Source organism: Sapajus apella, unplaced genomic scaffold (assembly GCF_009761245.1).
Source record: "Sapajus apella isolate SASKATOON/1434 unplaced genomic scaffold, GSC_monkey_1.0 scaffold102, whole genome shotgun sequence".
Classification (NCBI taxonomy): Eukaryota; Metazoa; Chordata; class Mammalia; order Primates; family Cebidae; genus Sapajus; species Sapajus apella.
The window spans coordinates 3,976,571-3,996,070 of record NW_022437042.1 but is presented as its reverse complement, the minus strand read 5'-3'; the positions used below and the strand labels follow the sequence as shown (position 1 = coordinate 3,996,070).

General features: G+C 39.1%; 1 protein-coding gene across 2 annotated transcripts in view; it reads left to right on the top strand.

Moving 5' to 3' along the window:
• LAMP2 (lysosomal associated membrane protein 2) overlaps positions 1-10,832 on the top strand; it is a 44,139-nt gene extending 33,307 nt beyond the window's left edge. Inside the window, exon 9 of one of the 2 annotated variants that reach the window (XM_032258403.1) lies at positions 8,354-10,832. In XM_032258403.1, the coding sequence (XP_032114294.1) occupies positions 8,354-8,496 (143 nt within the window). In that variant the 3' untranslated portion in view covers positions 8,497-10,832. Of the gene's footprint in view, positions 1-5,556; positions 6,093-8,353 lie in introns of those variants that run through there. The other variant, XM_032258404.1, reaches the window with a different exon arrangement.
• The last annotated feature ends 8,668 nt before the right edge of the window (positions 10,833-19,500 follow it).

The window sequence follows — 19,500 nt, the reverse complement described above, 5'->3', positions numbered from 1 at the left end:
GATGTTCCGCCTGTGTATTACTATCTGGAAGAATGGTCCCATACATAAGCTTTGACTGATGGTAGGCAGGCTATAGAATAAAGATTCACCTGGGAAGTGTTTTATAAAAATAGATTCCAGGCTCCATCCCTAGAGGATTTAACACAGTGGGTCTAATGAGGAGACAGAGAGAAAGAGAGAGAGAGAGAGAGAGAGAGAGAGAGTGTGTGTGTGTGTGTGTGCGTGTGTGTGTGTGTGTGTGTGTAAGCTCCCCTGCTGAACCTGATGCCAGTGACCTAGAATATTTATTTCATGATAAAAGCTTTGGAGTATCTTTTTGTACACTGTTCTCAATTCCTAAGTTGAGGTTGACATTTAATATCTCTGCATAATACACAGTAGCTTTACCTTGCAGCTTTCCATATTAGCTTTACATATTGAGCTATTGATTTGAACCTGTGTAGGATTGTGTGCTGTCTCTCTCTTACTTAGATCACCCTAAAATATTTGAGCCTTCCAATTTCCATATACTGATAGCTTCCCAGTCACCTTACTATATCACATAAGAAAACTTAGCAATGTAGCTGGTAACTTTTCTCTGGATTACCCATTTAAGCCATGTGAATGCCAGTTAGTCATCACGGCTCCAAACTCTGCAGTTAGCTACCATGTGTCTTTGGCCAAGTTGTTTCTAGTGTCTTAGTTTCTTCATCCAGGGGGTGGGGGCTTTAAAATCCTGCTACTCATTTCTTTGAGTGATAGTTTGCATTTCAGAGGAATGCATCTTAGTATTTCATACTAGTATTTTAAAAAGAATCTGATAAGAAGCTATTTGTTACATATCAAGAACATACTATAAGTTCAGTGTAAGATGCACCACTTAAGTTTCCTGCAGTTTTTCAGGAAGAATTCTTATAAGACTCAGACATTTTTAAGATTATAGCATTTCATCTGTTTATTTAGGTAGATAATGTTCAATTGTCTTGGGCTTATCTTCCACCCATCTCCTTTTCTTTTACCCTGATAGCTAACTTTCTCCATCAATAATTGTCATTTCTTGTCTTTGAAACTGGTATAGATATTCATGAATGATACTGAGTAGCTTCCTGAATCTTTTCACATGCATGTGATTTATTTAAAACAGTTTGATTATACAGGTATTGATTGACTTACCACCTATGCAACTTACAACCATTCGACTTTACGACCACAACCGCTAGCCACGACTGCTCCGCGTCTGGCAGCGCAAACGTTGCCCAGCTGGGCATACGACAGTGCGGACCAGCTTCCGGCAGCACTACCATCTCCGCGTGCACCATTTCAACTGTACATATAGCCTACTCAACTTACGACCAAATCGTGTTATGACCGGTCTGCGGTCCCGACCGTGGTCATAAGTTGAGCACTAGCTGTAGATATAAAATGTATATACCAAATAAGGTGTCACCTAAGAATGTGATTCACCTAAGATGTCACCTAAGAATGTTGATTCTTCCAAAAAGAGTTTTGACTCAATTGTTTTCTTTTTTTGAGATGGAGTCTCTCTCTGTTGCCCAGGCAGGAATGTAGTGGCACGTTCTTAGCTCACTACAACCTCCGCCTTTCAGGTTCAAGCAGTTCTTGTGCCTCGGCTTCCTGAGTAGCTTGGATTACAGGCAAGCACCACCACGCCCAGCTAACTATTGTATTTTTTTAGTGGAGAAGGGGTTTTTGCCATGTTGGCCAGGCTGGTCTTGAATTCCTGACCTCAAGTAATCCGACTGCCTTGGCCTCCCAAAGTGCTGGGATTATAGATGTGAGCCACTGTGCCCTGCCTTGACCTCCCAAAGTAATGGGATTGTAGGCGTGAGTCACCGTGCCCGGCCTCAGCTGGTTTTTAAGAGGAATTTTATTAGTTTTTGTTGTAAATGTATACCTCAGCTTTCCAGTTCTTGTGCTGAAAATTGTATTTGAAAAATACCTGAACTAGCCAGGCGCGGTGGCTCAAGCCTGTAATCCCAGCACTTTGGGAGGCCGAGGCGGGTGGATCACAAGGTCAAGAAATCGAGACCATCCTGGTCAACATGGTGAAACCCCGTCTCTACTAAAAATACAAAAAATTAGCTGGGCATGGTGGTGCGTGCCTGTAATCCCAGCTACTCAGGAGGCTGAGGCAGGAGAATTGCCTGAACCCAGGAGGTGGAGGTTGCGGTGAGCTGAGATCGCGCCATTGCACTCCAGCCTGGGTAACAAGAGCGAAACTCCGTCTCAAAAAAAAAAAAAAAAAAAAAAAAAAAAAGAAAAATACCTGTACTAGCAGAAAATTGAAGATTGACAGCAATTTTAATCTACATGAAACTTCTCATTGAAATTTTAGTAGCGATGAAACTTTTTAATCTTTAAAAATCTTTATTGCTTCTGTGGCTATTAAATTCTTCTGCAAATACACTGTTCTTTTCCCTGGAATCATTTTCAATACAGTGTTAAGTATACATTAGGCAAGTAGATCAGGTTAAAATGACTTATAGAGTGAGATTTTCTTTTCTTCACAATGTGATCCCTTTAAAGTTACTGTTTTACCAAAAATTTTTTCCCATTACCTAAATAATTTTTAAAGGTCGAATTCATAAAATCAATAGTTATTATAAATTAATATTTCACATACTAATTGAGAGCATTTTAAGTAAGTGACAGTATCTAGAAAGATCTTTGTATTAGTGGAATTGCCTTTTTGAGCTACTCTGGGAATATTTGTCTTACATGAAAGCCTTATTGGCAGTATTTATGAAAGTTGTTTCAGTACTAGGTCAAATACCCAATTTGGGAAAGAGAGAACTATGAGTCTGTTGCCAGAATAAGAAATTAATCTACTAATGAATTTTTTAAAAACCAAGTTATATTAAACCCAAGGCATATGCTTTATGGTACGTGTCATCTAATAGTTTATGGGCTAGGTGGTAATTTGGGAAATTGAAGGGGAGGTGCTAACTGGGGACTCAACACCATCTATTCACAGGTTACATCTGGCAACCTCTTAACAGAACCAAGAAGCAAGTTAAAGAAATGATAATTGAACTGGCAGCCAAAGTCGATGTCAGAAAAGTTCATAAACTCCAGGGTTGCATTTTGTTCCTAGTTATTGCCCCAGAGGCTAGTGGGGCGGGGTAAGGGAAGGAAAGCTTGGCACATTTCTTGAATGCAAGCATAATCAGAATTGCCATGCAGCCTTTTTGTCCTATCTTTGACCCAGTTCTAATAAGCTTAGTTATCTGATTTATCAGTCCCTGGTAGATTGCAAGCTAGGAGGAGAACTAGGGCAACAAGACAGGAAATGGGAAGTAGAAGTAGCAGTTAACATCCTTCCTGCAAGTGTATCCAACTGTACCCTTCCTTCCTTCTCTCCAGTCTCAGAGTAGGTTTTCTTTTCCTGATTAAACTGAGGCAAACAGTTATGTCAGCAGGGTCCGTTCATATATCTTTCCCCATTACCAAGTGACCCCAGATTGTTGAGTTCTTATGTCTTATGCTTCTGAAATCTCATTTCTCTTACCATGTAGGAGACCTTGTACCATTCAGCATCTTCTATCTCTCAATTGCTAATGGCTGTTTCCCTCATCCTATTTAAGTTCTTTTAACCTGAAGCTGTCCTTTCTTGTCCCTGTGTCCCCCTTCTAATTACCTCCCTTTTGTCCTCTCTTAATCATTCTAAACTTCTCAGAATGAGTATTTGTTACCCTGCCCAAGTTCTTGATGTCCTAACCAGTCACTTCCCATTTTCTCTTAAACCTGCAGCAGTTTTACTCATATCTCCCACCCTTCATACTGCTAGAGCCAATGAACATGTTTCAAAGCTCTCTAATATTATTTGCTGTCTTCCCACCCGAAATGAAACTCTCTTTCCCTGGCTTCTCTGTTTCCATTTTCTACCTCCCCTTTTACTTCTTTTTCCTACTCCATTGTCTATCCTACAGGTATTGGTGTTCCCAAGGGCTTTGTCTCTGGTCCTCTTTTTATTCTGCTTCCCCTTACTGAGAAGTGTTCTTGCTCATGTTTTAACTACTACTTAGGTTCATACAGCCACTTGGTTAGGACATAGTCTTTTTTTTTTTTTTTTTTTTTTTTGAGATGGGTTCTTGATATGTTGCCCAGGCTGGTCTTAAACTCCTGGGTTCAAACAATTCTCCCATCTCGGCTTCCCAAGTAGCTAGGACTACAGGTGTAAATCATTGTGCTCAACTAAGGACACAGGTATCTTAAACTCACATGTCCAAAACTAAGCATCTTTCTCTTCCAAATATCCTTTCACCCCCTGCCCCACAGAACTACAAAAAACTGAAATACATTTATTCTTCCTCTTCTATTTTCTGTTATGATGAATGGCACCAGCATCTACATAATCAGTCAAACGTGGAATCAGAAACCATTCTATTACCTCCTACTCCTATACCCCATACATCCATTTGGTCAATTTTGCCTTCTAATTTGATCTCCAGTCTATGCCTTCTGCTTTTCTTCTGCACTTCATTAATCCAGCTCAGAACAATATTATTGGTTACCTGAACTCTAGTGATAGAGACACCTCCTACCTCACTACTTCCATCTGTCATAACTTCTGAAATGAAATCCTGCTTAGTACCCTGCTGCTAAATCTTTTTTTTTTTAATCGGGATAAGGCCAAACTACCTAAGGGCATATAGTACCTTTATGATTTGGGTCCTGGTACACTTTTTCTGCCTTCTGTCCTGCCAAGAATACCTTCTGATCCATTGTTCTAGCTATGCCAGCCTGCTTGCATTTCTCTTGAAGTGCTGTGTCTTTTTACCCTCCATATTTTTGTCTTTGCTATTTCTTATACCTGAAATGCCCTTCCCCCATTACTCGCATCGTTAATTCCTACTCATCCTTAAAATCTCAGCTCAAGTGTCACCTTTTCACAGTGTGTCTTATGTAATAAGGCTGAGCTTGAGTGTGACTCTGAAATTTTAACATGGCACTTTGTGTTGCCTCCTCCTACCACAACACAATTTGAAATTATAACCACTGATTTTTCTTGTCTGACTCTTCACACTAGACTCAGAATCTTGAGGCTAACAATTATGTCATCAGGTCCTGCTTATATCTCTTTTCCCATTAGTAAATGACCCCAGATTGTTATGTATTGAGTCCTTATCTCTGCTTTGTATGGTTGTTCATTCAGTGAGTTAATACTTAACAATCAGCAGTATTTGAAGCACTATGCTTCTTCGACATCATAACAGTTTGCCTCTGAAAGCTCATGGCCTGATCATCGAGGAAAGGCTCATTATATTTGTTCATTATGTTCTGTTTAAGAAATCTGGGAAGTATGTGACCATGTTATATATTTTTTTCATCCCAAATGACTGCATTTTGACTTGATACTTAAAAGTGTATGATTTGGCTATTTGGAAAATCACTTTTGTGGAACATCTCATTTGCTGATAATGAATGCCAGTGACTTGCCTTGGTGTAAAAAAACAAAATATGCTTGTCTGGAAGTGCTGTCATTTTACTCAAAAATTCACAGATTTGAAAGTTTGTCACTGTTTCTGTTCTCAATTGTCCTTTCTCCACATCTAGCTCAAGACTGCAGTGCAGATGACGACAACTTCCTTGTGCCCATAGCGGTGGGAGCAGCCTTGGCAGGAGTACTTATTCTAGTGTTGCTGGCTTATTTTATTGGTCTCAAGCGCCATCATGCTGGATATGAGCAATTTTAGAATCTGCAAGCTGATTGATAATATAAAAATACATGCAAATAACAAGGTTTTCTTACCTTTCAGTTGTTAGAACACTTTACTTCTTAAATTTGATTTGTTGAAACTTTAATTCTTTTATCAATCCCAGCATTTTGGAATCAGTTTTTGTTAATGAAACCTGTTCTCTTTGATCAGTTTAAAATCCAAAGTATAATATTTACTAGTCCTGGAGACAAACTTGTTCAAAAGAACATTGATGTGCAATGTTTTAAAGTCTATCTTAAGAAGACTTGGCCAAATTTTGATCCTAACCTTGAAGTATGCCTTGAACTTACATGGCCATTATAAAAATAAAATATGTAGTTGTGTCTTAATAGAATTAATAAATATCATTTCACTACTGGTGTTCCGTTTCAATGTATAAGGTCTATCATGATTTAAACTCATCACTGTGCCTTTGCATAAAGTTCATTAAATATTGATGTAGTGTAAATGCCCATCAGATATGCTTAAACTTGGTTTTCAGTTGAATGAAGTAGGAAATGTCCTCAGGACCATCAGCATTTTAAAGGTTATGTGACTTTGCTGATTTCTCTGAGTTGAAAGTAAGGATGAAGTTGGTACCTCAGGTTGGTGATTTTTCCCTAGGGATGATACAGACCCGAGAGGCTCCAACAGAACTTAAACTGGCTTCAGAATTAGAGTTTTTAAGAGAATTGTTTGTTTTTCAGCAATGTAGACTGAAAAGATTCAAGCATATTTAATCACTTCCTTTTTTGTTTTTGTTTTGTTCTTCTTTGGATGCCTGATTAGTACTGAAAGATAGAAGTATTCTATGAACTAATTAGGACAGATTGTGTTGTGTTTCTCTACCTCATCTTGTTGATCTCTGGAGCATTAAAATCTATTTAGTGTTGTCATCAGAGTGGTACTTATGAAATATAAGCTAACAGCAATCTCAGAAGGGAGGTAGTGAAGCATAGCAACTAGACTCTTGTTTCTTTAAGATGGGCCCCGGTGGAGCAGTGCATAGATGGGGGTGTAAAGAGAAGCTGTTGGCATTAAAATGAGCTAGACAATCAGCCCTTGTTGAAGCATATTCCATGGTATAAGAGTAGCACAGATACGAAACATAGATAAAAAAGAAAGATTAATAGATGAGAAGACTTCTGGGTTGAAGTATTATTAACGCATTGTAAGTATATATTGGCATGATCAGAGTTTCTGTAACTTTCTGATTAACAATGCAGTGTATCTTGTTGCCCAGCTGTCAGTCTCTGAGAGCTTTCAGTAAAATACAGTAAGTTCTTTCAACATAGGCTAATGTAGTTACTGAATGTTATATACTCAGAACCATAGCAACATTTTTATGAATGTCAAAAGTACAAGAGGAGGAAAAGTTAAAATTAGAGGAAAAAGACAAGTTATTGCTCAGTCCTAAATCACACCAGATAACACATTTTGTTAATTTCATTAGCTATTACTGGAAAGGACCTTAAAGATTATTTACTCTAACCCCATAATTTTACGGAAAGGGGAGTGAAATTCATTGAGTTTCCATATCAAGTGGGCAACGCAACTATTATTAGCATTTTGATAAAAATTGCCCCCAATGAAATCTAGTCATTCAACAGTAAAACAGCAATCTGGTTTACACTTGAAATTATGAGACCAGAATTGGGCACTTTGGGCTTCTGTACTACGTTTTAAGTTTTTTGGTCTTTTTAAATACTGATATTGGCTTTTTCAATAGTAATATACCAAAACACTCCTATTTTGATGTCTGTTTGCTACTTCAAAACCTAATCCTCCTCAGATGGGATCATGAGCATAAGAAGAAAAGAGAATGAACACTTGCTGACCTCCTGATGTGTATCAGATGCTTTCAAAATATAATTGTATTTAATCCTCAAATACCTTATAGGTATTATTATCCCCCTCTTGCAGAAGAGGAAAGTGAGGCCCAGTTTAAATAACTTGCCCAAGGTCCTTTGGCAAGTACTTGAAGGAGTCAAGATTTAAACTCAGCTCTGTCTGAATCTAGAACTCAAAATCTACATTGCACATGTTGCTTTCCTGGTGGTTCGGCGGAATGGACTGCAATGTGTTAGATTCTGGTGTTATTCTTCCAGGCCACTGCTCAGCTAAAAATAATTGTATATAATCTGATAGCTACCTAATGCCTGTGCAAAAAATAAATAAATAAATAAATATATATATATATATACACACACACACACATAGTACATTCTCGATCCTTTTTTTAACTTAAATTCTATTACTTATACAGAATTCTTATTTATACTTTAATTATAGGTGTGGCAAAGGAGAAAGAGAATAAGGAAATACACAAGCAGTGGTTTTAAGTGTGGATGATGGCTCCTTTCCCCAGTGTTATTAGACAATCAGACCTAAAGTCTTCCCATATTAGGCAAGCACAGTTATCTATTTTGGGCCCTTTCCCATTCTTCCCTTACCTTCTGCTTTTTGTACTGAGGAATTTCATGTGATTTTGGATACAGTGATAATGAGTTATTGAGCAAATAAGAAAATAGAGGTAATGCTATAAAGGACTAAGCTATGTACGCTTTCAAAATGCTTGTTTCTTGCATGCTTTTTCCTACTTAATTGCATTCTTTACTAACTTACTTTCCTTGCTGTCTGTTCTTTTCTAACAGCTGAAGAATGTTCTGCTGACTCTGACCTCAACTTTCTTATTCCTGTTACAGTGGGTGTGGCCTTGGGCTTCCTTATAATTGTTGTCTTTATCTCTTATATGATTGGAAGAAGGAAAAGTCGTACTGGTTATCAGTCTGTGTAATCAATTAAATCTAATGCTTTTTGGGTTTTTTTGCAATTAGAAGTTACTTTTCCATTGGCTAAAAGCCAGGACCAGCTGTGCAACAGATTGTTTAAGATATACAGACTAACTTCAGTGGCTTGCTAGCTGACTTGGGCATGAGTACACTTATTTAAGACAAAAAATATTAGGAACAATTTTTTTCTGTTTTTTTCTTCCTTTGTTAAAGTATAATTAAAAGAACAATTGTGGCTTATAATTTTTTAAGGCAATAATGATTTTAAGCCCTGGATCCAATTATGAAAGCATTTTTACTGATGTGTAATTTTATATGTTACAGTTACTTATATTTTACTACTTTGATGTTACTTGTAATATCAAAGTTGTTAGAGAATTTAACTTGCTTCAGGAAAAAAATTTAAGAACATAATGAATTCATTTTCATTGGTGGCAGACATGAAACTCAATTCATGATAAGACTTCCTTTCCCCACCTCCTAATTAGCATTACTTAAATCCATGTTTTTCTGTTAAGAAAGAAATGGCTTCATATTATATTTAATAGCAAAAAGTCTGGCTGTATTCTCCATTACTGTTAGTAACTACTATATTTTAACAAGGAGATTTCTTTTCCTTTTTTTATTTTTTTGTTCTGGAGTTTGAAATATACTGATTTTCTCAGACTTGACATTTACACTGAAGGATGAAGTAAGACCTTCAGCTTTTTTAAAAAGGTGTTGATTTGGAACACCTATATGGGTTATGGTTTATTAAGTTGTTATTTAGAAAGTTTTTTTCCCCTCAGAGCCTTAACTTATTGAGAAGGTTCATTTATCCTGCACTGAAAACAAAAACTCTATGTACTTTGTTTGTGTGCCTCCTGCACTCTCCAATTCCCTACATGAATATACTCTAGCTGATATTTTTCATATACTGATTTCTTTTTTCTCTCAGCAACAAGAGCTTACTCTAGAGGCTAGTGGGCCCTGATGTGTTGTCAATCAGATGGCTGCCTAGCCAAAGCTGGACCAAGACTATCCTGTAAATTTGTTGATCTTGATGTAGATTTATATCCCTGTAGGGAACTCTGATGGCTCTGGCTTCTGGAGTAAGGTACTAGAGACCGCTTATCCCCATGTTTGCTTGATTGGTTCAGCTGTCGAATGGCCCTTTTATTTGGAAACATAGTGTTGAAGTTGTCTAGGGTCCAAATGGCTGCTTTGTACACCTATCATTAGTGTAAGTCAGATGTTTATTTTATCAAGCTATTTTATCTCTACATTCAACTAAAAACAAAAGTTCCCAAAGATCTGCCTTCACTTCAGATTTTTTTTTTTTTTTTTTTTTTTTGGATTGAAAAAGTTAAACCTGAACCTTAACTAAAGTGAGTTGGTTATTAAATCCAAGGATTAAGTCCCAATCTACCTCTCAGCACAATGCAGATGCTCACCACTGTATTGCTGCCATTAACTCATGCCAGAACTCTTTGCCAATAACTGGAATTACAAAATTTTGTTAAAGAAAATTTATCAAAATCTTCCTTTACTGTCTTGTCTATATGTACATCTCAAAAACATATATTCCAAACTGGAGTAGAAAGTTAGATTGCTCAATTACAGCTCCTCTAGAACTCTATAGCTCTGACATGCAGATTCACACTCTTCTCTATTTGCTAAGTACGTAAAGAATGTTTTCTTTTAACATGTTCTCTTTGGAGAACAACTGCTTGTTATAAAAGCATTTGGTTAAAATGATGGCACCATAAAGAATAGTGGCTTCATTTCAATACATATTTCTAAGATGATTGTCTAGAAGCCAGATTAATTAAATCAGCTTGTGACCTTGCTAAGCATATACATTGGAAATTCAGATACATTCAAAATTATGGGTTCATTTACAAGCATTCTACATTTTGGGCATAAGACTAATATCACTAATTCCTCAATAGTTATCATGGCTCTGTCTTAATTAGAAAATATGTATATTTAATTCTTTGAGAATTAAAATACAGAATATTAACAGAGGGTTAAAAACTGCTTCAACTCCAATAAGATACAGAAAGCTCAAAATCTATGAGCTGAGTGATCAATTAGCTTTGCTTGCTGAGTTCATTTTTATGTCAACACAACAGTGGATCAGACAGTATGACTTTGAACTCATGAATGTAAAGAATTGTTTTTCACCTAAGCTGCTTTAGAAGGACTGATCTTGCTGCTAACTAAAGTTTTGGATGTATCAATTTAGAGAACTAATTAATACCTGCAAAATAAAATATACTGTGGTACTCCTGTTTGATCTAGTATGTGTGATTTTAGATTGATGGATTAAAAAATAATAAAGATCATACATTCCATGCCACTATGGATAACCTCATTTTTATTCCATATGCCCAGCCTTAAGAGCTTATAGTTATTTGTGTAATCTAAGTTCCTTAAATTCTTGTCTCTTGGATTGTCAACAGGAATCATAGGATCTCATAGGTCTGCAATGTAACCAAGTCCCGTCATTAGGAAGGCACTAGTACAGAACCTTTTTAGTACAGACATCTCAAATAGGGAGGCCTACATAGTCATGGAAATTACAAGGAATCATCAAAAACAAAATGTGGAAATCTATCAAATGTAAGAACATCTTAACAAATGTACTTTCAGCATATGTCTGTCTGCATTGATGAAGTATACTCATTGTTGAAGTTTATTTCATTCTGGGTGAGATATACATCAGGGATATGGTGTGATATGGGGAGGAGCTATCCATTTTCTGAAATTTTTAAAAAATTCCTTACAATCCAGTCTAATGCTCAATTTTTATATAATTGGATAAAATGACAACACATACATAAACATGCTCCTTTTTACATAAGGGGTATTTTTGGTAGGAGAAGGAATTAGACATTGGCTCCCTCCATAGTTCCAGAACATTAGGGTTTCATTTCCTGAAAAACATTTAGTAGCTTTTAATTAAGTCAAAAAATGGCCTTCATAACTCTGCTACCTCACGAGGCCTCTGAAAGAAGCACTTTAAGATGACTGATATCAGGAAGAGTCGTTCGATATATGTTGCTGTGAGGGTTACCATGCATCTAGAAAGTCAACTTGGAGGGTCATCTTTGTAAGTTCAATGTGTATACTTTTTGAATGCCAGAACTGCCTTTAGAATTCTGATGAAATGTTTTTTCTTTCCTTTGTTTTTACTGTCTGCATGTATTTTGAAAGCAGTGTAAGCTTGGGTTCCTTTAAAGAGGTATGCATAATGAACAGGAGAAATCTTGCCATACAATGCATCTTTAGTAGGAAAAAGCCATAATTTTATTGAGCAGTTACAGTATTGTGTGCTTTAAACACACTATTTCATTTGATACATCAACTCTCTGACGTTGGGGGCATCATTCCCAGTTTCCAGATGAGATGACTGAGGCTTGAGTTGGTTACTTAACCAAAGTCATACAGGAGTAAGTGGCAAAATGCACATTTGAGCGCAGTTCTGTTTGCCCTCTAAAGACCATGCACTTAACCACTATACATCCTGCCTTTCACAGAAACAATAGATTTTTTTAAAGCAAATGCCTTCCATTAAATGGTTACAGAAACCCGACTTCTGTACTCTTCTATCTTGTATGTAGTTGCCTTATAAATGTTTTCCAATATTCTTAAAATAACTTGAGTTTTATCCAGCCCATTTGTGGGGCCAACGGATGTTGTGGCAGCATGCCTTTTAGAAAATCAAAACCAAGGCCAGTTTGCACTGTACCTCATCAGTAATATTAAGCCCCGAAGGTCACTTTTTTTCAGGGTAGCCTTATCTAGTTATTCTGATCACGTATCATTGTCATTCTGCCCTCAAACTCTTCTGCACCATGAATCATTTTGACTGTGCATTAGTGTGAAGAGAGTAAATGTGTCTCTCTTCTCACTTTCCTTAAATAAATCCCATTCATACTCCTTCCCATTGTCCCTCAGCTGTAAGTGCAGTGTAGCAATGTCACTCAACTATCTTTGCCAGGTGGTTCTGAACCCTATTAATACACAGTTCCTATTCCCCAATTTAAGGCCTTCTGGGAAGGGTTTCAAGAAATTTGTTTTTTGTTTTTGAGACAGAGTCTCTTTCTGTCACACAGGCTGGAGCGCATATTCTCATAAATGGGTGTTAAACAATGAGAACACATGGACACAGGAAGGGGAACATCACATACCAGGCCTATCGGGGGGTAGGGGGCTAAGGGAGGGATAGCATTAGCAGAAATACCTAATGTAGATGACGGGGTGATGGATGCAGCAAACCACCATGGCATGTATATACCTATGTAACAAAGCTGCATGTTCTGCACATGTACCCCAGAACTTAAAGTATAATTTAAAAAAAGGGTTGAACTTAAGATATCAGTAAAGTTTCACTTTCAGCACACACAAAAAAAATTTTTTTCTAGACAGAGTCTCGTTCTGTTGCACAGGCTGGAGTACAGGGGAGTAATCTCGTCTGATTGCCACCTCCGCCTCCCAGTTTCAGGTGACTCTCATACCTCAGCCCCCTGAGTAGCTCCCAAGTAGCTGGGATTACAGTCATGAACCACTACACCTGGCTAATTTTTGTGTTTTTAGTAGAGACGGGGTTTCACCGTGTTGGCCAGTCTTGTCTCAAACTCCTGACCTCAGGCAATCCACCTGCCTCGTCCTCCCAAAGTGCTGGGATTACAGGCGTGAGCCACTGTGCGCACAGTTGGTTTCAAGAAATCTTTACCTGCAATGTTTCCAGCCCTAATCTTCGACAGCCCCCATGCCCCTCCCTCCTCATCTACTACTTTCCTATACTTACTTCAGCCATACTGACCCCCTTGCTACGCCTGGCTAATTTTTGTTTATGTTTGTATTTTTGGTAGAGACGAGGTTTCACCATGTTGGCCAGGCTGGTCTCGAACTCCTTACCTCAAGTGATCTGCCCACCTTGGCCTCCCAAAGTGCTGGGATTATAGGCATGAGCCACCACACTCAGCCAATGTTAGCTTTTTATTTATATCAATCTGGACTTCTTCCTAAAGATGACAGATGTCAGCTGTTTAGATAAGATCATAGAAGGAGGAAATAGAGAGAATAAGGCTGAGATAAAACCTTAAGGAACAAAAATCTACTCAGACTGGTTTAAAAAGAAAGAATGAATTGTGAAGCTATAGGGTAAGGCTCACAGAATCCAATTGAAGGAAGTACATCTTGGACTCAAAGGAATACAGAATTAGATTATAAATCTTCAACTGAGAGAATACATGGGTGTATTCTAGACTATGAAGAAAGTTTAGAAAAAAAATGAAAAATGAGTAATAACTTGCACTGTATTTGTTAAAATGTATTATAAAGCTATAATCAGATGTTAGAGAGGTATGAGAATAGACCAACAGCTCAAAGGATAAGTCACAATATACACACACACATATATACACTAGTGTGTATATATGTGTGTGTGTATATATATATTTGGTATTTGATAAGGATGTTCTTTTTAGATAAGTGGGGAAAGAATGGAACATTTAAAAATGATGCTGAGGGCCAGGCAAGGTGGCTCATGCCTGTAATCTCAGCACTTTGGGAGGCCAAGGCAGGTGGATCACTTGAGGCGAGGAGTTCAAGACCAGCCTGGGCAAAATAGCAAGACACTGTCTCCAAAAATATGTATAAACAAATGAATAGCTGGACGTGGTGGCACATGCCTGTATTCCCAGCTACTCAGGTGGCTGAGGTGGGAGGACTGTTTGAGCCTAGGAGTTTGAGGTTGCAGTGACAGAGGGAGACGCTGTCTCAAAAAAATAATTTAAATTAAAAAAAATATATGATGTTGAGATACTAAGATACTAGGTTAGTTATTTGGGGGAAAATACACTTAGTCTCCTACCTCACAATACCAAAATAAATTCAAGGATAAGTAAAGTTTAAAAAAAACCTATAAAAGATATAGAAGAAAATATAATGGTTGTTTATTTTATCTCAAAATAAAGACCTTCCTAAGAATAGAAGAAAAAGAAGAAATGGCAGTGGAAAAAAGATTTCAACATATAAACACTTAATATGTCAGATCACTAAAATGCTACCAGACACAAATTTACAGGTAAGCTACAAACAAGGGAAAATATTTGCAATCTTAAGTATGACAAAGAATTAAGGGGATACTTTTACTGTCAAATAAACACAAACAAGATAAGATGAATATTCCCTGAATAAGCTGGAATAAGGACATGAATAGCAAAATTATGACAGAAGAATTGAAAATAGACAAGCAACTTGAAAATATGTTCCACCTCCCTAGTAAACGAAGAAATACAGGTTGAGTATCTCATATCTGAAATGCTAGGGACCAGAACTGTTTTGGATTTTAGATTTTTTTAAGATTTTGGAATATTTGCATTGTATTTGCCAGCTGAACATCCCCAATCTGAAAATCTGAACAGCTCCAATGTGCATTTCCTTTGAGCATCATGGCGGCACTCAAAAAGTTTTGGGTTTTGGAGCATTTCAGGTTTGGGATTTTTGGATTACAGTTGCTCAGCCTGTATAAACTAAAACAAGGTATTTTTCAAACTGGCTAATGTATTTTTAGTGATAATATTTACTCTTGGCTATGGTACAAAAAACTGTGCACTAACAATGTTGGCAGTGAAAATAAAAATTTGGAAACAATTTTTAAGTGCCCAGTAAGATCGAACTAGGTAAGTACATTGTGAAACATTGACATGACGAAATGTTACAAAGCCATTTAATATCACAATATCAAAAATGAAGAATATGAGACTGTGGTTGTGTCTTAGTGTTAAGTGAAGGATGAGCATCAGAAAGAAATACGTACCATTCTGTTTTGGTAAGTAAATCTCTCTACCTCTATCTCTCTACATATCTACATCTAACTACTCATCTACCACCCAAAAAGTGTTTCTCCGTATCCTTATACCTTACCACATGCTTGGTACATAGTCCACCACAGGAGGTTCCAGATTGGAGCCATTACTTCTACAGTTGAGGAGGCCACAAAAGAATGTGTACTGTGTTCTGTCTTGGTATATATGTATGTATATCTGTAAATATATGTGTGTATATAAATACATCAAAGTATAAACAGCAGTCACCTCCAGGTTTTTGGATTATGGGTGGTGTGAATTGCTTTTCATAGTTCTCTTTTGATAAATGCAGTCTATTTTGATCATCAGAAGGGCCTCAGGAAAATGATTTCCCAAGAGAGTGGATTTAAATCTCCTTGGTTCTTTCCTGTGTGTCTTGGTTTTTAGTGTTGGTGTTAGAAAAGGAGGTAGTGGAAGGAGAGGATTGGGGACATGGCTCCTAGGGGTATTGGCCTGGTTCTTTCTTGCGTTCTGCATGTAAGTGAGAGCTGGCCCCATGAGAGGACAAAGCCTCCGCTTCTACCAGATATCAGGGCACTCTCCTCATTTGAAACATGTTTTTATCAAGAAAAATTCCTTTATCTTACATTGTTCATTAGTCCAGTCACTTAGCCTTGATCACACGCAGCTCTCCCACCCCCTCAGGAATACAGAAGCACACTTACCCATCACTCTATTGTTCTCTCCTGCGATGGCTGAAAGGTGCTTCTCCCCATTCCTACATATTGTCTGCAGAGGTTTCCACAGCAAGGGTCTGAATTGGAGCCACTACTTGCAGCTGAATGAGGCATCAGAGAGAACTGGGTTCAAATACCTGCTCTGTGCAACCTGGAACAAGTTTCTGAATTTCTCCAAGCCTCAAAAAGTGTTCCCCTCCCCTACCCTCGGGGTTCTGCTTTGTGATGCTGGAGTAATGAATGTAAGGGTTGCCTCCCGATTGCCCATTCATACCATTGAGTGTTGATGGCATGGGTCTTAGTGGGGGTGGGGATGGGGACATGCCAACCATTGCATGCTGTCCATCTCCTGCGTCTCTGTCTCAACACCCCTAGGAGACATGTACCCAATCCTCTCCTGCCATTTCCTTTCCTAGCACCAATACAATCCATAGCAATAAAGCCTGACTGTTTTGGCACCTCAACCCACTTCCCTTTCTACCATACTCTCTCTACGACTCAAATTTCCTCCATTATTGTCAACTCTATGGGTCAAGTTATTGACATACCCTATTAACTGCTATTAATTGGTAAGGGTAAAAGGGTAAGGCACTGTGTTATAGTAGAAAATGCATGGAGTTTGGTGCCAGGCAAATTGAAGTTTGAACCTAGGCTTCACCGTATTTCCCAAATGAATGACTTTGGGTAGGTGATTAAGTTGCCCCATCTGCAAAGTAGAGTAGAATGTCCTCTTTGAAGAACTGTTAATGGGGGTAGCTATTATACGTATAACTTTACAGAGATGTGATGGTTACCAACAGGATAATGGCCATAAAGTCTCACATACAAGGCACTCAATGGTTTGAGTAAGCAATCGGGAGAGGCATCCCTCATATTCATTACCCCAGCATCACAAAGCAGAACCCTGAGGGTAGGCGAAGGGAACCAACACTTTCTGGGACTTGAAGAAATTCAGAAACTTGTTCGAGGTTGCACAGCTAGTGAATACAGAGCAGGTATTTGAACCCAATTCTCTCTGGAGTCAAAGCTCAGGCTCTTCCCACAAACGCCTCACTTACTGCCTTTACCAGCATGTGCGCATCCCAGAACAAAGGGAGAATTGACAGCCAACTTCAGTGATTCTGGCATGTTACCGTGAAAAAAGTCAGCCCTGATATGCTGGGTAATCACACTGAGCTACATAAAAAGCTATGCACAGACCTTTATACATTTCAGTGGACATCAGAGTATATTGTGAAGCTCTAAATAAACCAGCTATAATGAGAACTAGGGTGATTTGTTCACATTACACTATGGATGAAAACAAAAGTTCTCAAACTTCAGTGTGCATCAGAAACACCTGCTGGGCCCCAATTCCAGAACTTCTGGCATCAGGAAGTCTGAGTGGGGCCTGATAATTTGCATTTCTATCAAGTTCCCAGGTGATCCTGATGCTTCTGGTCCAGAAACTACACATTGAGAAACACATAAAAATGTACTGTAACACTCCCAAGTCTCATCTGTGTCTCATCTTCCAAAAATTCCAAGGAGCTATAGGTACATGAGTATCACAGAATCTTAGCTGCCAATCCAGAAACCCTAGCTTTGGTTTTGCTGTCCCTGATGGACACTTTCCCCTCCAGTGCTCCAAAGTAAGTAACCAAAGCACTCCTGGTAATCATGACTCTCAGGGAAGTGAGAATGCTGCTGGTGGGACAGGGCCACTTTTGTTCTCTGTCCCTACTCCTGTGCCCATACCAAGCAGGTAGCTGGCCTCCACTCCCCTTCACCTCAGGGAACATTTGTCTTGTGAGCAGGCAGGCTACAGCCTGACTGCTTTCCAGAATTCTGAGCACCTTGATAGGATTATGCATAGGAGAGAGGGGACATGCCTTGGCAGGCAGAAATGCAGGAGGGAAGTTTCTGCACATGAGACATCAGGGGACTTTAGGGAGACAGAATCTCAGGAAATGGCTTATTGGTATACAGGAGGCTAGACCCCAGGCATCAGAGCTCCAAGCCTAGGTAGAAGCATCTTCCTCACCTGACCCCTCATGCTCCACCAGCCCTGGAGCAGTCTGCCCTGGAGCAGTCCCACCTTCAAGGGACCATGTGGACAGTGAGGGTAGCAGGGACAATCACGATGGACTGAAGGTCCCACAGAGGTGCCCCTAATCCTTGGGTAACTTGTTGGAAGAGGAAGAGCCCTCCAGTAGTGAATGAGATTGAACTTCAGCGGGATGGAGGGAAGATACAGATTTAAGCTGCCACCTCTGAGCAAACCTGCCTTGAGATACACACTACATAGAAGACACAGCAGTCAAGTGCACACTCTTTATTACCAGTTAGGATCAGAAAAGCCTTGACGAAGGTTGATCTTGGTGAGCTGGGTGGGATCCCATGGGGAAACTCGAGGACACCTTTAGCTCAGATTGGAGGTAGAGCTAACCAACCACCCCTAGCTCCCTTCTTGCTTTTCAGCAGCTGCCATGGGGAGCAGAGAGCCTGCAGAGAACACGCCAAGAGGGAGAGAAGGGGCCCAGAGGCATTCCCATGATTGCTCATCCCAGTCCAGTTCTATTTTTAACCCACTTAGTCCTCCCAAGAGAAGCACCATCCAGAGCCTGGTGCCCCTGATGTCTGTCCTTGGAATCCATTTTGTTCTCCATCCACTGTTGACTGGAAAGGGATTTGGGATGGGGTAGCCCAAGGCTGAGGGATAGAGTGCATAGCCAATACCCCTTACCCTCAAGCACTGTCTTTCTTCAAGACACCCCAGTGGTCTTCCAGTCAGGCTGGTGGGCAACCAAGAAAATGCCTGCTCCTCTCAAGGGGGGAAATCAGCAGACAATCAGAAAAGCCCTGCCTTCACTTTCCTAATATTTGCCACTGCCCATTCATTTCCATTGAGACTAAAGTGATGAGCAGTTCAATCACTCAAGGCCTTTCATGAAAATTTCTTTGACTCTGCCCCGAGAGTTACAAGAATAGATGTTATTTCAACTGGGTTTATCCAAAGGCCACACTATGTGCAAGGCTACAAAGACACCCCTGATGTACACTGTATTTAAAATTAGGCTTTCTTGGCTGGGCGCCGTGGCTCACGCCTGTAATCCCAGCACTTTGGAAGGCCAAAGTAGGTGGATCACCTGAGGTCAGGAGTTCGAAACGAGCCTGGCCAACATGGTGAAACCCCGTCTCTACTAAAAATACAAAAAATTAGCCAGGCATGGTGGTGGGTGCCTGTAATCCCAGCTACTTGGGAAGCTGAGGCAGGAAAATCAATTGAACTCAGGAGACAGAGGTTGCAGTGAGCTGAGATCATGCCATTGCACTCCAGCCTGGGCGACAAGATTAGTATTTTGTCCTTTTATCTAACCAAACTCATCCAATTGGATTATAATGTGTGCACCAGATAATAACATGTAATTATAGTTTCTAACACATACTATGCCATCAATGACTATTTGGTCAATAAATTAATGAAGGAAAT